This window comes from Sprattus sprattus (genome assembly GCF_963457725.1).
Source record: "Sprattus sprattus genome assembly, chromosome: 15".
In the NCBI taxonomy this organism is placed as follows: domain Eukaryota; kingdom Metazoa; phylum Chordata; class Actinopteri; order Clupeiformes; family Clupeidae; genus Sprattus; species Sprattus sprattus.
Genome location: NC_137913.1, coordinates 27,042,903 through 27,070,064, shown reverse-complemented (window position 1 = coordinate 27,070,064; position 27,162 = coordinate 27,042,903). Strand labels below are relative to the sequence as shown.

Below are 27,162 nucleotides of genomic sequence, written 5' to 3'. Positions count from 1 at the left end.
TCAATGCAGTGCAACTAAAGGTCTGACTACCACGCTGGACGTGCAGCCATGTTACAATTCACCTGGAAGTCACCAAAAAACACTCCAGAAAGCCCACTAACACACCAGTAGTGCCCAGTAGTTTTTTTTGTTTTGTTAATCTCAACCCCCCCATATTATTAAGCTTGTTCATGCTAGACATTACAGGAAATAATGAAATAGATCTAGCTCAGTTGCATATCATTGTTTGTATAGCTCTAAAATGTCTGCTAGCATCTGACAAGTTACACAGGTATAAGTGTATATTAGATCTCTTCATTTAAATATCTATGTCACGTGTAATTTATCTATGTACAGTCATATGCAGGAGATATGTACACACGTATGTCATACTGAGCCAGCCTCTGTGGGTGCCTGTTGCTATAGCAATGCATCTCAGTGGGGACAGTTGTCAAAGGTGCAAGTCAAATGTGGTTGGTCTAATCTAGCACACTAAACAAACACTTACACATGTGCACACACACACGCACACGTGCACAATCGCACACGTGCACACACACTTGATGTGTGAAGGGATGAAGACATGGCTTAGATCAGCAGCAGTGAACGACAGGACATGGTAAAACATGCTGAGGTGCAAAACGCCTCTTCCACGCTCACGTCTAAACAGATATAACGTGAGGCTCATGCTACCAAATGACTTACGGATTCACAAACCTGGGGTCACAGTCTTTACGTTGCAAAAGTCAATTCATTCACTATTTGCTCATTTTAGTTAAGACCCAAAGAAACTTAAAAAAAAACGGCATTGTGCAAATGGCAGCCAGGACTGCATAAAGGGCCAACGTTTTAGAATCAGTGCAAGCAACCAAGTCTCCAAACAGCAGGGGGCGCTAAGCTCCTGCACCTATTTGCTTTCCTGTGCCTCCATGTCTGTTGGACAGTACTAAGTGGGAGGGAAGAGTGAGGAGGAGATACTGACTGAGTGAGAGTGGGAGTGGGAGTGAGAGTGAGAGTGAGAGTGAGAGTGAGAGTGAGAGTGAGAGTGAGAGTGGGAGTGGGAGTGGGAGTGAGAGTGAGAGTGGGAGTGGGAGTGAGAGTGAGAGTGGGAGTGGGAGTGAGAGTGAGAGTGGGAGTGAGAGTGAGAGTGGGAGTGGGAGTGAGAGTGAGAGTGGGAGTGAGAGTGAGAGTGAGAGTGAGAGTGAGAGTGAGAGTGGGAGTGAGAGTGAGAGTGAGAGTGGGAGTGAGAGTGAGAGTGAGAGTGAGAGTGAGAGTGAGAGTGAGAGGGTGCTGCTTACTGGAAGACGTCCTCATGGGTCTCTCTCATAGCTGAGCCTCTCCTCCTCAGTGGGGATGTGAGTTTCCTTTCACGAGCCTCAAGGGATAAGAGAAATGTACACACTGCTATGGCTGCTGCTGTTGGTGTGGTGGTAGCTGTTGCCATGGCAGAGATGGTAGGAGATGTGGACCAGGATTGCAGTGTTGGACAGCTCTGTGTGTGTGTGTGTGTGTGTGTGTGTGTGTGAGTGACAGCATCTTTGCATGAGTATCTGTGTGAGTGTGTGTCTGAGAGAGAGTGAAAGACACACACGAGTGCAAACACATCCACTCTGCGGTGTGCTTGCTCACTGGGCCTCCATGGCTGCAGGGGGCAGCATCCCCCTCTTTCGCAGGTGGGAGCGCAGCGTGTTAAAGATGCTAAGCTGCTGCGCTGGCTGCAGGACCAACAGCTGCTGAAGCACCTTAGTGGGGTTGGGCCCTCTGTAAGGGGAAACACAACGGAGATTTAACACACAAATAAAGACACAAAACACACAGACAAACTCATACAGGAAAATTACAAAATATCTACAGTGGTGGATTGTCCTACACATACAAACACAGACACAAGACACAAAATGCCAGTGCACACACCAATATTTCCCCATCATGTGGACCTAAAACAGAGACATGGAGTCTCTCTTATCTAAGTTATCTCTGTTCTAAGTTAAAGGCAAGGTGGATGTCTAGTACCCTCTACAGATATGTCATATGTTTCCTGGTGTATACAAACACACACACACACACACACACACACACACACACACACACACACACACACACACACTCACAAACACACACACACATGTACACACTCTCACAGATGAGATGAGTCCTTATCAGGGGGGTGTAACATTTACAGTGTGAACAGGCTAACAGGCTGGTGTGTCCACGTCCTCACCTGATAAAGCTGGCAATGTAAACATGCGTGAACGTGGCCATCAGGTACTGGCAGTCAAAGCGGTCCATGATCCCACCGTGTCCGGGAATGGTATTGGCAAAGTCCTGTGCGGGTAAGAAGGGGCATGTCAGACTAGTGTACAGATATCACAAAGGTCATGAAGTCTACTTCTCCATAGCTAGATAGACTGCACTGGGAGAGAACTAGAGAGCAGGCATTCTTTTGGCTCAGGTGGGATTTTTGTCACTGCACTCCATCTGCAATCTGCCAAAAGAATGAGGGCGTGCGTGTGTGTATTCGACTGTGCAGGCTGAGCCGCCAGATGCTTACTTTGATTTTGAAGGCTCGCTTGAAGCCACTGGCGAAGAAACCTCCGAAGGGGGCGATGAGGGAGGCGAAGGACGAGAGGAAGACACTGTGGATCTGGAAGGGGTACAGGTTCACCGTCCTCTGCGGGGACAAGAGACGCACGGAAGACTCTAGATCAACTAAAGGAACCGTAAAAGACTACCCTCGCGCAACACATCATCACCCAGAGACCCTCATTTTATTGAAGGCCAGACATGTCAGGTTTATCTCTCTCACAGAACTGATACCTAAGAAACTGATAAGAATATTGTGGAGCTGGTTGAAAAACACGTAGATTAAGGTTTTAGGCCTGATACTTGTGTAGTTGGACCCACTGCGAATGCAACACAAACAATAGAAAAACCCGGCAAGGTTCATTTTAGTGCTTAGATGCGAACAGATAAGATAACGGGATAAGCAACAATGATCCTCTGGACTATCCCACTACCACAACGAGTACATATTAATGCTTAATCTAATCACTATGTCAACAAGTACAGATTCCCGCATAATCTAATCACTGATTAGAAGGAATTTACTGGCAGGTATTTGAACTTGTACAACCACTCGTTCGGGAAGAAGTCTGCATTTTGAGTAGTCTTATTGGTAGTGGATGACAACAGGTTCTTGGATTATTTAGTTTGAACCATGACCTCTTCTTTGAGCATCATCAGTGCCATTGGATACTGGGCTGTCTAATTGATCCCTTCCACGAGGAAGCCTTAAGACGCACATGTAGCATACGTAGGTCTGACTCCACAAGACTGGGTTCAAGACCACACACTGCCTGAACTACTGTTTTCAGGTCATCACGCATTTTCCTCCTAGGGTGTCTGAGTATGGACCAACAATCTGTCCCCTGTCCTCTTACCTGTGTGTGTTTCGTAAAGGCATGAATAAAATGGGCAACTTTAAGTGTCAATATCATCTCTGGGCAAATACCCTAATCTTTAATCCAAATATGCTACTTATTCCTCAGATACTGTAGAAATATGTGCACCCTCCATTAACCTGATAAGGGGCATTCCTTGTAGCTGCTGGCCTTCTCACTTGAGGTGGTTGTGGCACACTTGAAATGCGCGTGTGTGTGTGAGTGTGTGTGTGTGTGTGTGTGTGTGTGTGTGTGTGTCTGTGTGTGTGCGTGCGTGCGTGCGTGTGTGTGTGTGTGTGTGTATGTGTGTGTGTGTGTGTGTGTGTGTGTGTGTGTGTCTGTGTGTGTGCGTGCGTGTGTGTGTGTGTGTGTGTGTGTGTGTGTGTGTTTGTGTTAGCCAGAACACCTTGGCATACGGGGCTCACTCACCCATCTGACGATGTTCTGCACCATGGCGGGCAGGGTGTACTCCTGCATGACGAACAGCTCCGAGGGCTCACACTCCAGGCTGGTGAACCTGCTGCTCTCGCTGCTGTACTCCACCGGACACACAAAGTACTGGTACTGAGACAGCAGGTAGGCCCCCTGCAGGAGAACACAGGACAGGACAGGACAGGACAGGACAGGACAGGACAGGACAGGACAGGACAGGACAGGACAGGACAGGGCAGGGCAGGACAGGGCCAAGGGGTCACAGTCAGACACAGTATAGGCTTTACAATGTCAACAGTATCTATTTGAAGCAGCAATAAAGGAGTAATGGTTCAAGGTGTCTCACTGTGTGTGTATGTGTGCTTGAGAGTGTGAGTGTGTGAGTATCTGATAGTGCTTGTAAGTATGCCTATTTGGGATGCGAGAGTGTGTGTGTGTTCATACATATAGTTTAATGATTTACTCACAATGAAACCGAAGAACACTGTGGAGAAGAATCCTCCGATGAAGCCTTCCCAGGTCTTCTTGGGGGAGAGCTGAGGGCACACGTTGATCATTGACATTGGGTGAATACCAGAGGACAGCATGACCTCGTTTCAGATGATCTACTTTCAACTCTCAGTGGCTCCTGCCGTTTAGAATCCCCCAAACCAGGCGTGACACTGCACAGCACGGCCTGAGGGATCTACTTAGCATTTTAAGTCTCAAAACACGTCTCATAAGTCAGGAGATCTACTTAGGTTTTTTAATCTCAAAACACGTCTCATAAGTCAGGAGATCTACTTTGCTCTTTTAGTCTCAAAACACGTCTCATAAATCAGGCCTTTCCTGCTAAAGAGAGTATCTGGGTTTGGCTCCCCAATGACTAAGAGAGAGAAGGAGTGGGTATGTGTTCGTGTGTGTGTGTGTGTGTGTGTGTGTGTGTGTGTGTGTGTTTGATGGGGGGGGGGAGGGGGGGGCGTGTCTGTATGGGCACCATTGTTTGGGTGAAACTCATCCTGATTTAACACATAAAGTCCGTTGCAGTTAGTGTGACTGTGTGTGGGTGAAAGGGATGACTGGAGTGCATTACCTTGATTAGGGGGGTTCTCCCAAAGAAGAATCCAAATATGTAAGCCATGATGTCATTACAGATGACAATGGAGATCGGAACAATAAACCTGAGGCAAGATAAGAGGGGGGGGGGGGGGGGGGGGGGGTTCAGGACATTCAAAATGGTTTGGGGGAAAAGAAGGGGAATAAAAGACAAATCTATACTACTTGAGAAGGTTTACGGGTGGGGCAAGTTATGTAACACTATGTAAGACACACCGCATGGCACTATTCACACACACACACAAACACACACACAAACACACACGCACACGCACACGCACACACAGCCAACATACAGGTAGAAATGAATGTGATGAAACTAAACAAATTTCGATTTTCCTCATCTATTACAGATGTCAGGTTCTGACATGCCAGTATACCAGATTGACATGTTTACACAGTATACACTACAATATATTTACATCTACTTCCTCTATGCAGGCCTGCATTTCTTAAAGGGGCAGCAGCCGCTAAGATAGGGTGGCGAAAGACAGCCAGATGCTTTCAGCTAGCGTCTGCTAGGACCGGTTACGCACGTCAGGCCTGCCTCCTGCTTACCAGATCATTCCTTCAAACAGGTTCTGAATGACAAGGTGTGACTGAGTTACCACGATCAACAGCGTCACATGGGTCCAAGCAAACTGGAATGGCAAACAGACCACAGACACAAATTCAACAGTGGTAAAATGCAGCACGGCAGCAATGGTGCTAATTTCACTGCAAGGCCTCTATATAGGCAAGGCATATATTTTAGCTTTACTATTGAAGAAGACAGGATGTTTATTCCGATTGAAAAAGATAAAGAAAACCAAAAAACGTCAACACACAAACATGCACATTCAACATCAACACATGTCCCACTGGACTGTGGTTGCGTCCTTTACATGAAATCAGTAGAGATGTCTGTGTGTGTGTGTGTGTGTTTGTGTGTGTGTGTGCGTGTGTGTGACACTGTGTATGTGAGAGCCTTTAGTTGAGGTTTATATGCTAGTGTGTGTTGGTGTGAGTCGTTAGTGCCTTATTTTGCAGGCTACACAGCTGATACACACCATATAAAACTGCAGGCGGTAATGTTTCTTCACTAGACTCAGCACAAACATGCAGAAACCTGCAAAGAGTAAACAACATAACAACATGCAGTCAGTTCCTTCCAAAAATGGGGGGGGGGGGGGTCAAAAGGTCAACAAAGCAGAAATCCATTTCATACAACTCAATAAGCCCTGAGTCCCTGACAGATGGGTGGGCTAGCAGAATTAATGACCAGAACACTCCGAGTGGGACGAGACGGATGGAGGATACACTCTAGAGCTACCGTTAGATGATGCTTAAATTGACATGTGTGTGTGTGTGTCCCTCTGGTTACAACTACACGGCCGCACGGGCATCGAATTCCTAAGGGTTTCGCATTCTTTTGTAGGTAAAACCGTGGTTGTTACATTAGTTTAATTAAATCAGTCTCATAAAATTTAATAATCATTAAATTTAGTATTTAATATTTTATAATTAAATTACTAAAATAATGGAAAGCTCTAGTTGTACCACTATGCTACAGTCTAAGTATGGTATCACAATACTATCGTACTACAATATCACTACAAAGTCTATAACACTTCATGGAACAACCAGAGAAGTGAAGGCAATTGGAGTACTTGGTTGGCGGAAAATGGCTTTCAGTGGAATATTGGAACAACAACAGACAAGACAATTGTTTAAATCTAAATAAACAATTTATTAAAGGTAACAGATAGTAATTAATGGCTAATACTAATCACATAAACAACTGAGTATAACAATGAAACAAGGCACAAAGTGGAGTTGGGATTACCGAGGAGGGGCATGAGAGCCTGCTCGCCCGTGTGTGTGTGTGTGTGTGTTTGCGTGCATGCGTGCGCAGGTATGCGCGGTTACGCGCTAAGTGGTGCGCGTACGTCTGGGTGAGAGACGCCAATATAAATTGGAGGATGGGCACAACTTTAAATGAGTAGGTTATAGACAAAGGATTCTTATCTCAAGGATAGAATCGGCCTTCAACTCAATACAATATATTTCAGCAGCACTGAACTAGCGATGTGGACGTGGTGATTGAGGGAGTTAGGGAGACAGAGAGAAAAGGTGCCTGCACGTTTCTAACAAGTTAGCAAAAGTAAAACAAACGCAAGATATAGCACGGTTACGAACCATGCACTGTGAATTACAAAGTAAGCATTTAAATCATGAATGAAATAAAACAACAATACTTTCACACATATATTAACACACATATAAGACTAATCTCTGCCCAGATGTCAGCCTTACGTGAAGAACGCTCTTGCTAAGCATTCAACGGTGTTTTCGCGGAATCCTTGGAACAACGCGTCACGTAGGTTCAATGGATGTCCGTCTGTCCTTTCTTTGCAGCCCGTCGGCTGAACTCGCGGAGGCCTTGCTGGAGGTCCGCTGATTTAGAAGGATGTAAAGTTCTGTCGACTTGGAGAAACGAATAAGGGAAGCCGGTCGCCTTATCCTACTCAGAATACTGCTGGGCTGCAGTAATATACTACCGGTATAACTTGGTTGCAACTAGACGCGTCAAAGTATTTTCTTAACTTCGGCCAAAAGTTCAATACGACTGTCGTGCGTTGTCCTTTGTTCTGCAGAGAGGGTATCTCTTAATTGAAGGATCTTCACGTGTGTGAGACCACCGTACAGAGAGACAGATTTGGGGGGTTATCACTGTTTTAAGGGCAAAATGCGTCGGCCTTTTTATGACTTTGATGTGACCAATTGCGAGGTCACTGACTGTTGATAAGGATTGAAATGTGATAAGGGAATTGTGGGTAATGGAGTCTATGGTGGCTCATTCACTGACATCCCCCCTTTTGGTCTCAGGGCTGGGATTGCTTCGTAGTCCATGAGAGCAACAGAAAGCTGTGTAGTCCATAAATCCATAGTCCATCAATGTCTCTTATTCCTGCTGACACAAATAGTTCGTAAAAAGGCTTTCGACATCTGGGCATCATAAAGGCTTTTGAACATCTGGGCAGATGGCATTTCTATACCTTAGTTCTAGCAACAAACATTCAAACAACATTCAAACACTCCAAACTTAAAACAGACAGAATATTCATGGAAAGGAAGGAAGGGGTGTTAGCATTGAGGGTTAACAAGCCTATTCCTTGAGAAAGTTAGTGGCAGCTTTGGTGTGAGGGAGGTCTGAACACTGCTGCGCTGAAAACTCTTGAGAATATTTACTGTGGTGTTAAGTTTTACGTGTGCTGTTGTATTTGTTTGTGTAGCGTGTATGCAATGCCTATGGGGTTAGCGTGGCATGCAAGGTTAGTGAGTGGAGTTAGAGTGTTAGTGTCTATCCACCCCCCTTTGGCGTGAAGACGACTCAAAGGGTAGAAAAGCTAGTAGAGCTTTTCTTTGAGTATCCAGTTAGGGCATCAGCCTTTTTCAGCTGTCCCAGGATATCATTTTCGACCCAGGATATGGCTCACATGGTGAGGAGTCTATGTCATCTTCTGATGAAACTGAACTTCTGGATGGACAGCGAGAGCATAGATAACCATATCTTTCCTGGTGGGCCGGCACTGCAGACCTTTACGTTTCGCAGTGTCTCATGTGGTTGACGTAAAAGGGACCTCTGTGGGTCTATTACATCCACATTGGATTCAACATATGAATGTTGAATATCAGCCATGGTAGGGACATGGATCTCAGGAGGGCTAAGCTGCTCCTAGTGGCAACCGATCCTGTCACACTTAACCTGTTGGCCTCCTGCTAGATAAACAGGGTTTGGAGGGATGAGCTGCTTGTGATGGCAGTCAATGGAGCCAGCACCCAAAAACTGTGAGGAAGACGCCCTATGCGTGTTAGGTCTAACCACCAGAGGGGCTCAGGTCCTCTGTGGGTGTTTACGCCTTCTCTGGGTTTCTCCCCCCTTCTCACAAGGTAAACCCTTGGCGGGGGACGAGGGATCACTATTTAAACTATCAGGACCTCTTTAAGAGAATCAGTGTCTGACCACATATGACTCCCTGATTCAGATTGTCCTGACTCTGTTTCCATATCACTATTACCATGCTGAGGTCCATGGTTGAACCGATCATGGGGCCTTTGAGGGAAGTGATCTCTGTTAAAATTGTGAGGGTAACGGCCCTGCTGGCGGTTACCCTTCCCTTGGTAGGGCTGTTTCCTGCGTTGATATTGACTATTTTGTTTGTTCAAGTAATTCCTAGGTTGACCATTGAACCTCTGATTACCATTGCCTTGCCAGCTCCTCCACCCACCCTGGTGGTGGTTTTGTGGAGAGCGGTTTTGGGTGGCACCTCTCTGGGTTGGCCACTCCAACGGCACTTCACAGCCTTCCGAATCTAACGGATCACCAGCTGTGGATTGTACGTTGAGCACTCTAGGCTCCTCATCCGGCTGGTCAACCGGGCACACAACTGTTTCCCATGTCCTTTGTGCTTTTTTCCTAATCTGACGCATTTTGGTTTTACCCTGTTGGCACATCAGTGCAACATGCGTGCGCACACAAGGGTGGAGGTTGTGTATGAATAGGGACCTGAAGGCCCTATGCTCTTCCAGGCCTGGGGCGCTACTGCCTTGGAAGAACGCGTGTCTTAAACGCGCATAGTATTCACGTGGGGGTTCTGTCCTTCCCTGCCTGATCTGGATGGCGCTAGTGGTGGCCAATGTCTCAGCGGGGGAATTACCTCTCCGTGTTTTCCTTGACCTGGGGCGGTCACTTTCTGAGCTACCAGATGAAGAGTTCCTTAGGGGAGAGCTGCTCTCATCATAGCTATCAGAGGAAAAGGACGAGGACGAGGAAGAGGCTTCACGGTAAGTAGGTTTAGCTACTGCGTGCCTTTTCCTCTTTCTCTCTTTCTTGGCAGCCTGAGGCTTTATGAGCCTTTCAGGTGCTGGTGGGCATGACCTGGCTCCACCTGGGTTGTGAGAGGGGGCTACAGCATGGCGCTCAGGTTTGTCTAGGAAGAGTGAGGTGTGCAGGCAATCTGAGGTATCTGCTTCTGACTCTACTCCTCTCCTAGTTACTGGCTCTACTTCTGCCTCTGTCTCTCTGGGGGATGCTTTAAGCATTGCTTGGGCCCTGGCGCTTGTTTCGCGGCTCTCCTTCGGGGCATGGTCATAAACGGCTACTCTGGGCCATTCAGTGTCGAGCATGTTAACGCAATTTACAAGGGTCTCCATAGTGAGTTGGAGCTCCTCATGCAGTTCATCGTTGCGTGTGTCTAGTTTGTCACAACTAGAATACAGTTTCATGTTCTCCTTGCGGAGAATCTCTATCTCCAGGCGGGTGCTCTGGTGATGAAACAGGAACAATCTACCTACCACTCCTTGATGGGTGGGGACTTTACGGTAGGGATTATGAACATGCCTGATTAAGTCGCCTATCTTGGACTGACACTCATCTAGGTTCATCTGTTCAAGTGCCTCCCTTTCATCAGGGGAGGTCTTAAGGAGGTCTGCCACAAATTTAAAAAGTTGGGCTGACTCCACAGGAGGGAGGTTACTCTCAGCTCCTGGCGTGTGTGGGGTTTTCGGGCTCATCCTGTCTGCCTAGTCTGGGGCACGGAACTACGCCTGGCAAGCTAGTGACGTGATCACTGATGCTTAATTTAACCCTTTTAATGCAAGCTAATGCAAGTAGTCACAACGCAAACTACAACAATGTTATGCTTAATAACAAAACAAGGAGATGCACAGGTGAGGGACTCGAACCTGTGACTTACACTCACGGCTAGGTAACTACCGTGTTGTTTTTACAGTTCTAAAATGCTAGTTACTCTCTTGTTACAACTATTACAACTGATTGTACAGGTTGCTATGGTAACAGATGGTACTTGTGTGTCCAATGGGTTGCTGGTATCACAAGTATGGACTCCCACTAATTATACTTACAGTGTGGCTGGAACAGGGACTGTTAGATAATTAGTATGTGTTAAACAGTTAGTACACAACACCTAAAATTATTCAAAACCACATTTGATCTCTGCCTTAGAAGTTTCAATGGACCTGGTAAGGTCCTGGAGTTACTCAGGGGGTTGGATTCTTATTTGTTATTGCAACAATATCACTGAAGCCAACAATACCAATCCTCACACGGGGCACCATATTATGTAGGTAAAACCGTGGTTGTTACATTAGTTTAATTAAATCAGTCTCATAAAATTTAATAATCATTAAATTTAGTATTTAATATTTTATAATTAAATTACTAAAATAATGGAAAGCTCTAGTTGTACCACTATGCTACAGTCTAAGTATGGTATCACAATACTATCGTACTACAATATCACTACAAAGTCTATAACACTTCATGGAACAACCAGAGAAGTGAAGGCAATTGGAGTACTTGGTTGGCGGAAAATGGCTTTCAGTGGAATATTGGAACAACAACAGACAAGACAATTGTTTAAATCTAAATAAACAATTTATTAAAGGTAACAGATAGTAATTAATGGCTAATACTAATCACATAAACAACTGAGTATAACAATGAAACAAGGCACAAAGTGGAGTTGGGATTACCGAGGAGGGGCATGAGAGCCTGCTCGCCCGTGTGTGTGTGTGTGTGTGTTTGCGTGCATGCGTGCGCAGGTATGCGCGGTTACGCGCTAAGTGGTGCGCGTACGTCTGGGTGAGAGACGCCAATATAAATTGGAGGATGGGCACAACTTTAAATGAGTAGGTTATAGACAAAGGATTCTTATCTCAAGGATAGAATCGGCCTTCAACTCAATACAATATATTTCAGCAGCACTGAACTAGCGATGTGGACGTGGTGATTGAGGGAGTTAGGGAGACAGAGAGAAAAGGTGCCTGCACGTTTCTAACAAGTTAGCAAAAGTAAAACAAACGCAAGATATAGCACGGTTACGAACCATGCACTGTGAATTACAAAGTAAGCATTTAAATCATGAATGAAATAAAACAACAATACTTTCACACATATATTAACACACATATAAGACTAATCTCTGCCCAGATGTCAGCCTTACGTGAAGAACGCTCTTGCTAAGCATTCAACGGTGTTTTCGCGGAATCCTTGGAACAACGCGTCACGTAGGTTCAATGGATGTCCGTCTGTCCTTTCTTTGCAGCCCGTCGGCTGAACTCGCGGAGGCCTTGCTGGAGGTCCGCTGATTTAGAAGGATGTAAAGTTCTGTCGACTTGGAGAAACGAATAAGGGAAGCCGGTCGCCTTATCCTACTCAGAATACTGCTGGGCTGCAGTAATATACTACCGGTATAACTTGGTTGCAACTAGACGCGTCAAAGTATTTTCTTAACTTCGGCCAAAAGTTCAATACGACTGTCGTGCGTTGTCCTTTGTTCTGCAGAGAGGGTATCTCTTAATTGAAGGATCTTCACGTGTGTGAGACCACCGTACAGAGAGACAGATTTGGGGGGTTATCACTGTTTTAAGGGCAAAATGCGTCACCCTTTTTATGACTTTGATGTGACCAATTGCGAGGTCACTGACTGTTGATAAGGATTGAAATGTGATAAGGGAATTGTGGGTAATGGAGTCTATGGTGGCTCATTCACTGACACTTTCCTGCGCCGTGGGTGAGCTGAGTAAACAGTGACATTTCTGTTCATTGGGCCAAAACCAGACAAGCAGAAATGTTCATCCCCCCCTGCCTGCTTTCAGACACTTCAATATATTCAGTCCTTGTACTGTCCTCATTTTGTGGATGGAGCATTTCATTGGCTTAGAGTCCACTGTCTGGTGAATTTTTAATAAGCCACCTAAGGTGCATTGGAAATACTACACTGTGCAGTAAGGAACAGTGAAGGTGCAATGAATAGCTTTACGATGCTAACGCTACATCTAGCTCAGAGGGTAAACTTGAGTTCAAAGTGGGCCTGTTTATTAGCCTGCCTTTGTGTGTTTGGGCGGGTGGGTGTGTTAGTCATTGAAAGTTGGCAATGCAAGACCCAGTTATTCTGTGGTTGCTCATTAACTTGACATTGCTTGAGGTACAACACTGGTGGCCAAAGGTGTGTGTGTGTGTGTGTGTGTGTGTGTGTGTGTGTGTGTGTGTGTGTGTGTGTGTGTGCATGTGCATGTCAGTGTGTGTGTGTGTGTGTGTGTGTGTGTGTGTGTGTGTGTGTGTGTGTGTGTGTTTGTGTTTTAGGAAATACGTGAGAGTTCAGAGGGTGGGAAGAGTAATTATGGGCAAGCATGCCTTTCTATCCGTGAGCATGTGTGTGTGTGTGTGTATGTGTGTGTGTGTTTGTGTGACTCACCTGACAGGTAAAGTGCAAAGGAGATGAAGCGGTGATATCGCACCAGGAACTGAAGCGGCTCCTCTCTCTGAACTAGCGCGCCAAAGTAATCAGCCACTGTCTCCCCATAGAAGAAGTAGTTCACACAGACCAAGAAATACCTGCAGGAGAGTGAGAGAGAAAGAGAGAGAGAGAGAGAGAGAGAGAGAAGGAAGGAAATTAGTGAACAGAAGGACGAATCGGGAGAAAGAGAGGAAAGACAGGGAAAGGGAGGGAGGGAGAAAAAAGAGTGTAGTTTTGCTTTCAAGGAAAGATATACAAGATTTACATTATGATCATGCCTGTAGCTGTGCTTTGGTTCAAAGGCCTCTATGAGCACAATGTAAACATTCATCCATTACGTGTTCTGAAAGTAGCATGCCTGGTTTCATGGTCTGAGTATGTGCTTAGTGCACTATGCTCACGCAACAAAAGGCTCTGTTCTGAAAGGCAAACTGGCAGGTTTTTAAAAACACTACACCTGTATTCAGGCTAGAGGTTCACATCTGCCATGGAACTGCAGCCCTCGATTGAGAAATGAGATCCCTTGCAGATCATTAATATCATGTTCAAGATTTAACCTTAAGAGTTGACAAATACTTTTCTTTTCCCTGGGGCATTGATCTGGCCAGTACAGGCCCTCTATGAGTCACGCTGAGCGGACAGGTTTGTGGCGTGATGGAATGTGTTTGACCAGACTGTGTGTCCTGCCTCTGCCTCTGCACTTTCCACTCAGGGGTCCAACGCAGCACGCACTTTGCACAGGGGATCAGGGAGAAGACAACAACACACAAAAGACAGGAAATATGTTTTGAGAGGAGGAGGAGGGAGGGAGGGAGAGAGAGAGAGAGAGAGAGAGAGAGAGAGAGAGAGAGAGAGAGAGAGAGAGAGAGAGAGAGAGAGAGAGAGAGAGAGCTTAGTTTGTACACACCAGCTCAGTGTTCTGAACCAGGGGAGTTCATAGGAATGGTAAACTCTGTAACCGATGTCGATAATCTCTTGGAAGCACTTTATTTGTACGCTCATGACCTACAGGAAGCAAAGAGACACCACTGTTAGACACATCCACACCACACGTTTATCAGTCCATTGTTGTTCATTTTGGTGAGAGCTTTTTGATGGTAAACACTCTTTGCTGGAGCTTGAAGCTGGGTCACTAGGTCCTGTGCAGGAACTCCTTTAAGAAGTATCACTGATCTACGTTTGGCTCTGAGAGCTAGGTAGTACAGGGCCACTGAATTCCCCAGGAAACTCTCTCTCTCTCTCTATCTATCTCTCTCTCTCTCTCTCTCTCTCTCTCTCTCTCCATGACATGGTCCAGAGAATGAGCTCGTTAAAAATAGCCTGCTCAGGTTGCCATGTGGGAGCTCAAGGAAAAAGCAGAGGGGGTCTGAATAAGAGTTAGGTTTAGCCTGTAGGAGATGGCAAGAGAGAAAGCCTATGCGTGTGGATGTGTGTGTGTGTGTTCTGTGTACACTATAAACTGTGTGAAGGTGTGTGTGTGTGCATAAGCATGTATTGCTTGGCTTTTAATGTGTGATTGTTTGTGTGGGCACCTACCACGAATATAAGCATGATGGGCCCCAGGTAGATGATGAGGAAGAAGCCTGAGATCATTGTTAACGATAAAATCCCTCGAATCCACCAGTTCTTCCATCTGTGGGGAAACACACACACACACACACACAAACACACACAAAGTTATAGCTAAAAGTCTGTTCCACAAGATAAGCCGTAAGCTGATAATGCTTTCCCCACCTTCTGTTTAATACAAAACATAAATATTTTTTGTCATTTCAGCTTTGCGGTGGGAGTTTTGTGAGGTGTCAGCCACAAAAAAAGAACTATTAGATCCCAAACTAACGGTGATACTGAGACCACAGCACTGCACTTTCATCTGGATGTCATTACTGTCAGGAGCTATTTAATTCAACATGATAGCCTACATCATGGCTTCCCCATTAGAACAGAACTGAGGTGACACCATGAGGGATTTCAAAAACAAACACAAACAGACTTTCTACATTTTTCTCTCTCTCTCACACAACACACACACACAAACACACACACACACACACACACACACACACACACACACACACACACACACAGGAACGGGTGGGAATTTGTCAATGGGGGTACAGGAAGTGCAGCGTCATCGCAAAAAAACCTCCACAACAGTGTGCATCCTTTCAGCACAGCCCAGCTCTGTTGGTCCCGCGGTCGCAGCAAATCCCAACCACAAAGCAGCAAAGCCCACACGAATTAGAGCCACCATGGCTCAGATCCCCTCTAAATCCAACCCCCACGCCCTCCACGCCAGCACCCCATTGGTCAAGGTCCTGCTCATCTCCATACTTAATAACCTCCCCACGCCAGGGATTGTTGTCTACAAATCTGCCTAAAAAGAGCAGCACACAGCTTGTGGCTAAGGCCACACATTGCCCTTATGGTAAATAACCATGAATCCATGACTGACCACTAATAATATGTTGCTGTCCATTCATAGAGTTAATGTTGAGGTAAAAGGCCTGTAACGAGAGCCAATGGCCTTTCTCTGGGGTGAAGACCTGAGCTGTTAATAGACACGCTCTGAATGGGGGACAGATGGCTGACTTTTCTTATACTTGTTTGAGTATAAATACCACTGTGAACTCCTCGGCTGGTTTTCCTTGCCAATGAAGTAGTCAGTGACATACAAGTTCAGATACAAATGGTGTGATGTGTTTTGTGGGGGGACCATATGTGGTATACACACAGCATTGATAAAGGTGGTGCTGCTGCGGGGTCCTACCTGGACGAGAGGCCCTCCAGGGCCTTGTTGAGACACTGTGGAGTGTTGTCTCCTGGGGGGACCGGGTCTGGAGTGTCGCCCTTGAAGTCGCCCTCCCCCTCCCCTTCTCCCTCTCCCTCTCCCTCTGCACACAGACCCAGTCTGTCATCTCCATCTGTCTCCTGCAGTACACATACACAAATATGAATACACACATATGAACACACAGAACAAACACTACACACACATACACTCACACAAATACAGTCACACTATGCATACACATGATCAAATACACATAAACATATAGTCAAGCCCTCCTCCCACACACATATTCACACATTCAAGTGCATGTAGCACACAAGCACACAAGCACAGACACATGTGCACACACAACACAAGTTACACAACCCAAACACACGACAGAGACACACTATGTAGAAGATGTCTCAAGGACACTCGTTATCACCAAGCATGCCTCCACACAAGGAAGATCACCTCAGTCTTATGACGGGTTGACCTCAGCCAGAGACAAAAACATGTTTAGGCTGCGTGAGCGTGTTGTGAAAGACAAAGTATAAGTATAGCACCGCTGGAGCCCAATGAAATCAGGCCCATTGCTCAAGAGACTCAACACGATGGTGAAAGATAACCCAGGTCTTATGTCATTCTCCTGCTTCAGCATTGCATTGGGCCGTACGTGCGAATAGAACGCTTCCTCTCTATGGAACAGGTCACACACTCTTATGAAGAGGAACATTAGGGGTTATACATTAGACATACATTTAATATCTAAATGGAGGGCTAAAGTGATGCAGGAAAGCTCAGTGCCGTCACGTGTCATTGTTAAAGCAACAGCATGCAGCAATTGACCACGTTTTCAGGCATGTTTTTTGAAGGCAACTAGTTCTGGTATTATCTGGTATTCATTTAGATGGCTTATGGTTATGTGAGGCACAGGAGTCAGACACCTGTCTATGTGCCTATGCACTATGTAGCTCTGTTTTCCGGGCCACCACCCTGCCAAAATGTAAGAAAAGTTTTCACATCATGAAATGACCAACTATTAGGGTGGCCAGATGTCCTCTTTAACCCGCACATGTCCTCTTTTCGAGACCTAAAAAATGCCTCCGGTAGGGATTCCCAAATTGGATTTTGCCTTGTCGGATATTTGTGTTTTTCAGGATCTTTCACAAACTAGTTTTTATGCCCTAACAAGTTTTGGAGCGGGTATCTCCCTAACATTCCACCTTCTTGCACAAGCTCTGACTGAAGAGAGAACTGTCATTGGTCGACCGCCCTCTCAGTGTTGCCAGATACAGGATAATTATCCTCCAAAGACCATCATTTTGAGCATTTGGACGATACTTCGCCATTTCCAATCTGGCAACACTGAGAACCTTGCCGCTTCCACTAGTAACTTGTATCCTTTCCACATGCAGATGTCATGTGCTGTTGTAAACAATGCAACTAGTGACTAGTTGCATTGTTTACAACAGCACATGACTAGTTGCATTGTTTACAACAGCACATGACATCGCATGTGGAAAAGATGGCAAAATCTCGTCGTCGGGGGACGGAGCTGGGTGATCTGTTTGTGAAAGAAGATGGCAAAACATCGTCGCGGGGGAGGGGGCGATGTCATCTGTATTCTAAACACTACCACGCCCCTCCCGTACGACGAAGTGTCCTCTATTTCTCAAACTCAAATATAGTCACCCGTCCAACTATATTGCCAAAAGACACCAGTTAGCATGCTAGCAAGCTTTTGTCAGTACCAACTGTGTGTTGTTATTGGTGGTTTTTGCATGCTTTTGAGGTACCATAGTTAAATCGCTAGTTTTAGACCAAAACTTTTCACTGCTGCTTTAAATTAGTGTGAAATGTAGCCCATGGGTTCAATGGACCTTGTTGCCTGCTCTGGTTTGTGTTGTGCAGAGGGACGTCAGCACTGATTTTACAGCCAAATGCATAGTAGTCAAATACAACCTCCACTACACACACACACACACTCTTTCTCTCTCTCATTCTCTCTCTCTCCCACACACACACACACACAAACACACACACAAATTCACAGCCACACACACATAATGACCTGATGATGCGGCACTGGAAAGCAAATAGGCATGTAAATGCTAGGTAAATGCCACAGGAAAAAGAGGGGGAAAAAATCGACGTCATCTAAGAGTTGGCCTTGTGGTTTACCAGAGGGCACAGTAGGATAGTTGGGGGGGGGGGGGGGGGGGGGGCAAAACATAACCCAGGAAGAGGAGAAGAGATAACAGAGGAGGGAGAGGGGAGGAGGGAGACAGAAGAGAAAAGGGAAAGACAAACAAGATGTGAAAGGCAAGGATGGAGGAACCGGAAGGAGAGCAGAGAGCAGTGCACGGAGAAAGGGAAGACATCTCCTCCTGGAGTCAAACGGGGGAGGAGGAGGAGGAGGGTTGGAGCGGAGGGGAAGGAGAGCAGGATGGGAGGAGGAGGAGGAGATGGAGGAAAGCCGTTATTCTTCTTCTCAGTCCCGCTCACGCTGCTGAGCATATGACTGCATCAGCAGAAATTGAATGCAGCCATAAAGCTAAGATGACACCGCGAAGGGCCCCAAATTTACAGCGGATCATTTCACTGAATCAAGGCTTTGTATGGAGTATGGACTGCCTGTGCCTGGGGGTGACACACTGCTTTTGGTTCTGGAGCTCAACCCAGGGATTTTAGCCTGTGCCTAGACTGCCTACATAGGTCTCATACACTATGCTATACACATCCTGCTACACCACAGCCCTACAACACTATACTTACACTTCTACACAATAATGGCCCATCTGCATTTCACACTCTCTATACTAACCTAGACCCAAAGTGTGTGGTCTAAACAGGGGAATTGTGGAATATTAGGTAACCTCAATGGCCATGTCTACTCCACACTCCTACTATGTAACAGCTGTTTAAAACACCTACCTACTCATATCATTCAGTGCGCTGTAATGTTTGTAATGTAATGTAATGTTTATCTTGATCACTCACTATCCCTGTTGCCAAGTGTTATCACAGTGCCCTGAACTAGTCAGATAACGGTGATGATGACCATGTACACAGGCAGTAGGCTAAGCTAATGGGGGTTAGTGTGCCCTGAAAAAAACACATGTGGCTGTGATGATTACTCTTTAATTAATCTGCTAATCTGAGGAAATCCATTGCAGAGATCCTGCCAGGAAAAGCAGTGATGTGATGTGACACACGGCAAGGCCACTCCCATTTACACACATGCACAAAAACTATAATATAGTAAACTAAAAAATAATAATAAAAAAACATCCACACAAAACATGACACAGATGTCCAACATCCCCTCATTAAATAAAAAGACGTCTGGCCGTATGCTGTGTCTTTCAAATATAACATGCCTTGGACTATAATATGCCATCTCTACGGTGCACTCTCCTAGTAAATCAACTTCAATACCTATTTTTTCCAATATTATGTTTTGCACCCACACTTCTTCAGTAAACCTGGGCCTTAACGTATATAATTTGACAACGACTTGACGACAGCCTGTAACTGAGCCGCCTGTGTGAAAGGCCTCTCCGTGGGCACTATGTGTCCTCCATGTTGTAAGTAAGTGCTAGGTGTTTCCCATCTCCTTCCACATGGTAGCAGCACTCGCTAATCTGCTATCTCCCGTCTGTTCTGGGAGGAGCGAAGTCTGCCAAAGCTGGTCAGGAATGTATTGTTAAATAATAAAAAAAACTCATTTTAATTTTAATTTTAAACACACACTCTCTCTCTATTTTTCTAAGCTATCATGATTGTTGTATAATTTCAGGAAATGCTTGGCCAGAGCGGGTGAGCAGAGAGAGAGAGGCTGATTGTATTAGAGAAATACCTAGCAGGTCCTTCTAACCTTGGTGGTTGATCGCAGAGGTCGTCCTGCTCCACCACCACTACATACACGCGCACACACACACACACACACACACACACACACACACACACACACACACACACACACACACACACACACACACACACACACACACACACACACACACACACACACACACACACGTTGGTTTGGACCACTGTTTGCCGCTGAAAAAGCTCCAGCGGTCACCATCGGTCATCCGGCACGCTCCAGCCCTTTCATGGGCCTCTTTTCTACCCCAATTCCCCAAACCCAGCTAAATAAGGCCAGCAAGCAGCAGCAGAGAGACAGGGCCCAGAAACCAGCCAAAAAAAGACAAAGACTAGAAGCAGTGGAGGGAAAAAAGTGTAAAAACGAATGCATAGAGGTCAGGGCTCAGGTCTGTGGCTTTAATTAGCTATGATGGGGAGGTAATTGGGAGCAAGGCAGGCTTTGAGGCGGGAGTAAGGGACTCTGTGTGAGTGTGTGTGTGTGTGTGTGTGTCTGTGTGTGTGTGTCCCTAAGTGGGGTTCAGCTCGAGCCCAATTGTAAGAGTAACCTGCCTTTAAGTTTTTAATGAAGGAGGGAGTGACAGCCTTCTCCTCATGATAGAAATGTACCACTTACCCTGGCCTCTGTATGCAGGTTTGGGTGCATCTATGCCCATGAGTGAGATACATCCCAAACACACTCAGTAACACACTCAGTAACACAGACGTACACACACACACACACACACACACACACACACAAACACACACACACACACACACACACACACACACACACACACACACACACACACACACACACACACACTTACTCGCACTCACACACACACACACACACACACACACACACACACACACACACACACACACACACACACACACACACACACACACACACACACACACACACAGGCACAGACACACATACACACACACATCTTGTCAGTGTTGAGTCATCATAAGAATTAGGTGAATCATGGTAATTTAAGAATGCAGTGATGTCTCTGGGTGATGACACTGGATGACAGGCCAGGGAATGCATTCCTTCTCCTCCTTCCCTCACCTACACAAGCAAACTCACACACACTAACACACACACACACACACACACACACACACACACACACACACACACACACACACACACACACACTAATATATATATATATATATATATATATATATAACGACTATAATAATGAGAAACAGGGCCAGCGATGAGTCATTTTTTCCCATGGCAAAGGGGATGTCATCTTGTGCCAGGCTGTGTTGTAGAGTGTGTCATTGGCTTTCCCCCTGAGCTCAAAGCCAACACACACTTACACTGTAGCACCAATCTCCTCACACACACTTACACTTCCAGTCGACATCCTCAATCGTCGTCTTGGCTACATTACTGGATTATTTTCACACCAAGCCTTGACGTCAAGAGAGTGGAATTTCTTTAATAAAAAAAAGAATGTGGAGAGATCATCAGTCTTTGGTTGGTTCCTACTGTGCGGCGTTGTGTTGGGTCGTGTGTGTTCTGCTCTATTGTGTTGTGTTGTGTAAGCCCCCTCTCTATTTCAGTGTGGAGGCCCTGTGGCTGGTGTAATGGATTCTCCCACAGAAGCTGTGTGTTTGTGTGTGTGTGTGTGTTTGTGTGTGTGTTCGTGTGTGTATGTGCGTGTGTGTGTGCGTGTGCGACGTGTGTAAGGTGAGAAATGTACCGGCCGGTGTCTCTCCTAAGCACTCCTCCAGTCATCACTTCTACAAGAAACGACTCGCCGTTACTGCTGCCACTTTCACAACACACACACACACACACACACACCCACACAACTCGAATGACCTTGATTTAAAAAACACAACAACAACAAAGCAAATCTGTATGGGAGGCTAACAGATGATGGCTTATTCCACAGAGGTTTGAGTTGTGTTTCAAGTGTCCTATGACTATGCAGAAACACTCTCCTGAATGGGGATGAGGAGAGAGAGATGACCCCGACTGAAGCTCGGCTGAATGTAAATGTCAAGCCTGCGACCCCGTTGCTCGACTGCAGTGAGCTGAAAGGTCGTGGCTCTGCGGCTCGATGAAGGGCAGTGGGACAACGGGGGGCACGAGAGCCCAGGCTTTACAAAACACACAGTACACAGAGAACACACAAGACACACGCCTCCTCTGGAAGCTACACTCAACAGGGAGGTAGTGTACAGTATCTGCTCTCACTCATACAACCCCACCATCCTGATCCCGCCTACCCACACAAACCCGATGGATGACACAGAGCACACAATGGGCCAATCTCTTCCGGCTCAGAGAGCAGAGGGGCAATGCCCTGTGGGGTCTCAGCTGGCCGCTCAGAGCAGCTGGCGGGGCTGACTACATGTGCGCCGGCGCAGGCTACTGGTTCTGCCGCTCGCTCGCACGGCCTGCTGGTGGCTAAAAGCGCCCGCTGTAGTGACTACGGTCCACACTGAGTGTGTGTGTGTGTGTATGTGTGTGTGTGTGTGTGTGTGTGTGTGTGTGTGTGTGTGTGTGTGTGTGTGTGTGTGTGTGTGTGTGTGTGTGTGTGTGTGTGTGTGTGAGGGCGTTAGGAGTGGATAAGCAGGCAGCCTGGCTGGGTGATCAGCTGCCCCACAAATGAGACTAGGCTAATCTCCCAAGGAGAGAACCTGTCCTGCCCCACCCTGAGCTGGATTGGCGCGCACACACACACACACACACACACACACACACACACACACACACACACACACACACACACACACAGATACACACACGCCACTCCTATTGTGGAACGCGCATATGCATGTTTAAGTAAACTGACCACATTCCAACTGAACTGCATGTTTTACTTGATTCACTTCATGTGCAGACAAATACCCCTCAGCACACACACACACACACACCCCATTCATAAACATAAACACATTCATAATAAGCAGTCACCGCCTGGATAACTTGTAAGTCTACCTTTGATAAAAAATGTTCTAATTGACAACCACTTGCTTCAGGCACACAAGCCAACAACCCTGCTCTGCTGTTCTGATGCCGTTTGGACAGTTGAACTCCGTTGGCCTGTTCACTGTTGTGAGAGAGACGGAGAGCTGCGGGCGGGCGGCCTGGCGGCCTGGCTGTGGTCTCTGTCTCTTTAACAGCAGGGCTGGGGGAGGCAGCCAGGGCCAGGGAGGCTGATTAGCGAGGCTCACAAAGCGCTCACTCGGCTAAATGGAATTCCATGCCTTCCCCAGCAGAAAGCTATCTCAGGTGGACTTTGAATGGCTAATGTTAGACACCTGGGTCTAAAATGGTAATACACAGGCATGCATGCGCACACACGCACACACACACACCCCCACACACACACACACACCCCCACACACACACAAAAACACACACATAAACACACACACACACACAGAGGTAGGCCTAAACTGAAAGCAGCAGGCATTGTCACCACAGGCTTTGCCTTTTAATGTGGGGAAATTGAGGTATTAATAATACCCTGAGAAGTAAAAAGGAGAGGGAAATGACAAAAGCCTGGATGCTGTTAAGATCGCAGTTAACCTTAGGACATCTACCACCACTAACCTTAACATTAATTAAGAAGTAATAACATTCTTGTTATTTGGGCCCATAATAAAATACAATTTCACAGTCATAGCATTGTAGTATAACTCTTCGCTATCTTTCTGCAGAATTAATTCTGGCCTAATGCCACAAACACATGTTTCCCCATTTATCAGCTTGTTTTTTTCTGCTCTACTTCAATGCATCTGGCTCCTTTATTAGCCTGCTAGGGACAGGTGTCCTTCTCAAAGCAGATACTCAGATGTTGCATTGCAACCAGTGTCTTTCCAAACAGCTGTTGTCTGGTCCGCTCCCATGGGTTCACTCTTACTACTGGGACCTGGCAGACCTTGTATGAGCTGCACCTGGGGTCGATGTCAAAGCCCTGAGATGGCAGACCAGCCGAGATACATGATTCTGGCGTCCATGGATGAACTACCCCCAGACACAAACACACACACACTCTCTCTCTCTGTCTCTTTCCCTCTCTCTTTCTCTATTCTGCTAGACATCTTCCATTCACTTCACTGACTCAACTTCCTGAACACAAATAAAAGCTGGGGGGTGTCAGATGGGCTTAGTGCAGACAGCGACCTTGTGTAAAGGCCTGTGCCATCACCCATAAGCTGCACTGGGTGACCTGCACTCAGGTTAAACCCTATTCATTCACAAAGACAGGAACTACCACAGACAGCAGACAAAGAAAGAGATGTCTGCATCCAGCAGCGTGACCTATGTGATGCTTGAGGTAGCTATGGCAGTGCGTGGGGGCTGAGGGAAAAAATAAGACACAGGACCATATTGTTACTAAATTTTATACGCACACTGGAAATACTGTGGGGAAACTACCATACTTATTCCACAGGTTTTCCTTTGGGGACACATTGCAGTCTCCTATGTCAGTGGGCCTAAATGACAACAGCCTTTACTTTATACCTATACCTATAACTCTTTAATTTAACTAATACTAACATGAGGCATCTCAGTTTACAGTAAGGTCATGCTGTTGCTTAGTTATTGTAACATCACGTCATTAGCCTTTAGGTGACAAGCAATTCTTGATATTCTGTTCTCTTCTTAGTAATAAGCGTCTACGCTACAACTGCTAGTCTCTTCTTTAAATCTTTCAGTATCAAACAGTCCTATACACACAAACTCCCCTGATCCCATGTAGCACCAGATATTCGCCGGGGCTAATTTATTCCACACTTATTTTCCATGACAGCCTCTTCAGGCTTCATTCATGAGCAAACTAATTTGCGGTGATTCTGGGGGAAAAAGTGGCACTTGATATTTTCACGAGGCGCCAGTAGACATAAGCCTACTTTCTCTCTCTCCCTCTCACTGGCACTCCTTTTTTAGAAAGTCACAAGCCTGCAGACTTTGTAGTCTCATTGCCTGGGTCCCCTATGGCCGTTTGGAAACCCTTGTCACAAGTGCTAGCCTAATTAATTAAAATGTTGATTACGCATGAAAGGGGTTTCTTTGTGTACTGTAGAAGATTGCAGATGCCCGCAGTTCCCTCTCTTGCTCCCTCTCTCTCTGTTGCGCTATAAAGAGGTCCACTTCTCATCTGAAGAGGCCTTCAGTACATGCTTCAGCAACTGCTGCTGTTTGGTCTGATTAAACACACTAGCAGAGGCAGCAGCTAATGCTTCTTAACAATGGCTGATGCATTCAGGCATTCTGTTGGTATAATTCACATGAATAAACATGTTCAGTGGTCTACAAGAAGGAAATTAAACCACAAAATAACTGTATTGGGCTAAGGTCTACTCTAGCAGTGGTTGCAATGGTGATTTTTAAAAACAGAGCCACTCTAAATAGGCCTAGGTTAAGTTACTATAATGCTGGTCAGAGTAATAGGCCTAATACTACTGAGGAAAATAGTAGTTGCATAGTCATAACACTGGGCACTGTGTGACATTTTACATTGTACTAAATTGTATTAGTTTTCTAAACCTAATGAAAGCCTGCTAGGTTATCAACACGTTATGCTGTCACAGACTGCTGTGCAGTACTGACAGGTCCACAAATCTTTGCATCATTGTAACCTACTGAATAATGCAGCACGTTACAAAAATGTCAGCTATACAGCTTTCAGATAGAAGTTCAATCAAACCACGCCTCCCAACTGAAAGTTACGTTTTTTTCACCAAAGGCAACTGAAGAAAATTCCAGGTACTAAATGGACTGGTGACTAATTAAGGGTCTACAACTATTTAAAATGTTTCAGTGTGCTTCAATTCCACGTGCTTGTGGGTGCTTTTGGGCAGTGTCCAATAATACTCGGTAGGCCTGTATTATTTGCGACATTAATAAAAGGATCGGGTGCTTACCAGTAGAATGCTTACACAGAATCCTATAGGCAATAATATAAGGTTGGTAATTTGATCCACAATTTGTTACAACCTTACCCTGAAATTTTAATTGCCATGCTCAAAAAACGAAGATGACTAAAAAGATTGTTCATTCTAAACAGCCTACCGTTACATCGTATAGAATGACTGCATGGGTTTGTTTATTTACGTCGTCAGGAGAGCAGGTTATAATAACCATACATTCTGAACGGAACCGTAAATTGAGGGTTACTCTCAGTTTATCCTTAAGAAAAGGGTTAATGTTATTTATAATGTTAATGTTATTCAACTATATAGTGATATCGTTTAAAAACAAACTGTTAAATTAGTCACCCAACTAAAAGCTACTGTACTAGGCATCGGATGACCTGAATAGCTAATTACTGGTTTGACTAGCTACATATAAGCAGGTATACCGTTCGCTTATGTTATTCCGAGAGGCAACCTTACACCTGCGGCAGGAACAATGTTATTTCAGTTGATACAAGTTTTCCCCGAGTCACGGTAAAAAGCAATGTTGTCACGATTAAACATATGAATGACGGACCACGGACTCGTCTGCTTCAATACAGTGTTGGCTGAAATGGGTGACAAGCGGACTCTTCCATTGACCTGACACTGGCTAACCAACGTTAGCGTAACGCACAGTTTATGCTAGTTTTGCTAGGAACAGGACGTGCATATGCATAAATAGCTTATTACTGCTGAACTAACTTGTAGTGAGCCGAGCGCACAAGGATATTTCGCATTATTGTGAAATAGACAACCGATGGCAATGTATATTCTAACTACATTTTGTTAACTCTATAAAAAAAAAAACAAATACAACCTAAATGTAACATTACTTCGTGACACAACAACTTAGTAGCTATAGTACAACAGCTAGCCTAGCCTTGTTCAGACGAGAACTCGACTAGCTTGTGCGTCCTTTACCGGGCGCTGGGGAGCTGTTCAGTTTAGTAGCCTGGTGAGCCGAGAATCAGCGCAGAATTACAATTGAAATGCAGTATTCGTACCTTGTCACTGATGTTTTCTGTGCTGTCAGGGTCCCCGCCTCCTCCCCTCTTTCGCAGCTCAGTCATTTCTTCGTTGTTTCACTCACAATACATGGAAGACTCCCGAAGCAACACAAGCTGGGTTTGAAATAATTGTCAACCCTCGTAATCCGGCTAATTTAACTTGTGACGAAGATTAATGACCAGTCAAGACAACCTGCTAATTGAAAACGTCTATTTAACGCATTCAAAAGCTCCCAATCCTTCGCCAAAATAATGCGTGCATTTGTTTATGCCTGCAGTTCTTGGGTTTTCTAGTTGGGGCTGCGGTGGGGAAGGAG

At 45.7% G+C, this 27,162-nt stretch overlaps 1 protein-coding gene across 1 annotated transcript; it reads right to left on the bottom strand.

Annotated features, from left to right (window-relative positions):
- cds1 (CDP-diacylglycerol synthase (phosphatidate cytidylyltransferase) 1) lies at nt 1-27,162 on the bottom strand. The gene is made up of 13 exons (XM_080852163.1): nt 26,843-27,162; nt 16,020-16,180; nt 14,786-14,882; nt 14,157-14,254; nt 13,208-13,347; nt 5,996-6,054; nt 5,505-5,587; nt 4,924-5,011; nt 4,319-4,387; nt 3,849-4,004; nt 2,531-2,650; nt 2,201-2,304; nt 1-1,740 (listed from the first exon to the last, which is right to left on the bottom strand). Exons 1-13 carry the CDS (start codon nt 26,906-26,908, stop codon nt 1,605-1,607), a joined length of 1,377 nt encoding a protein of 458 aa, XP_080708289.1. The 5' UTR covers nt 26,909-27,162; the 3' UTR covers nt 1-1,604.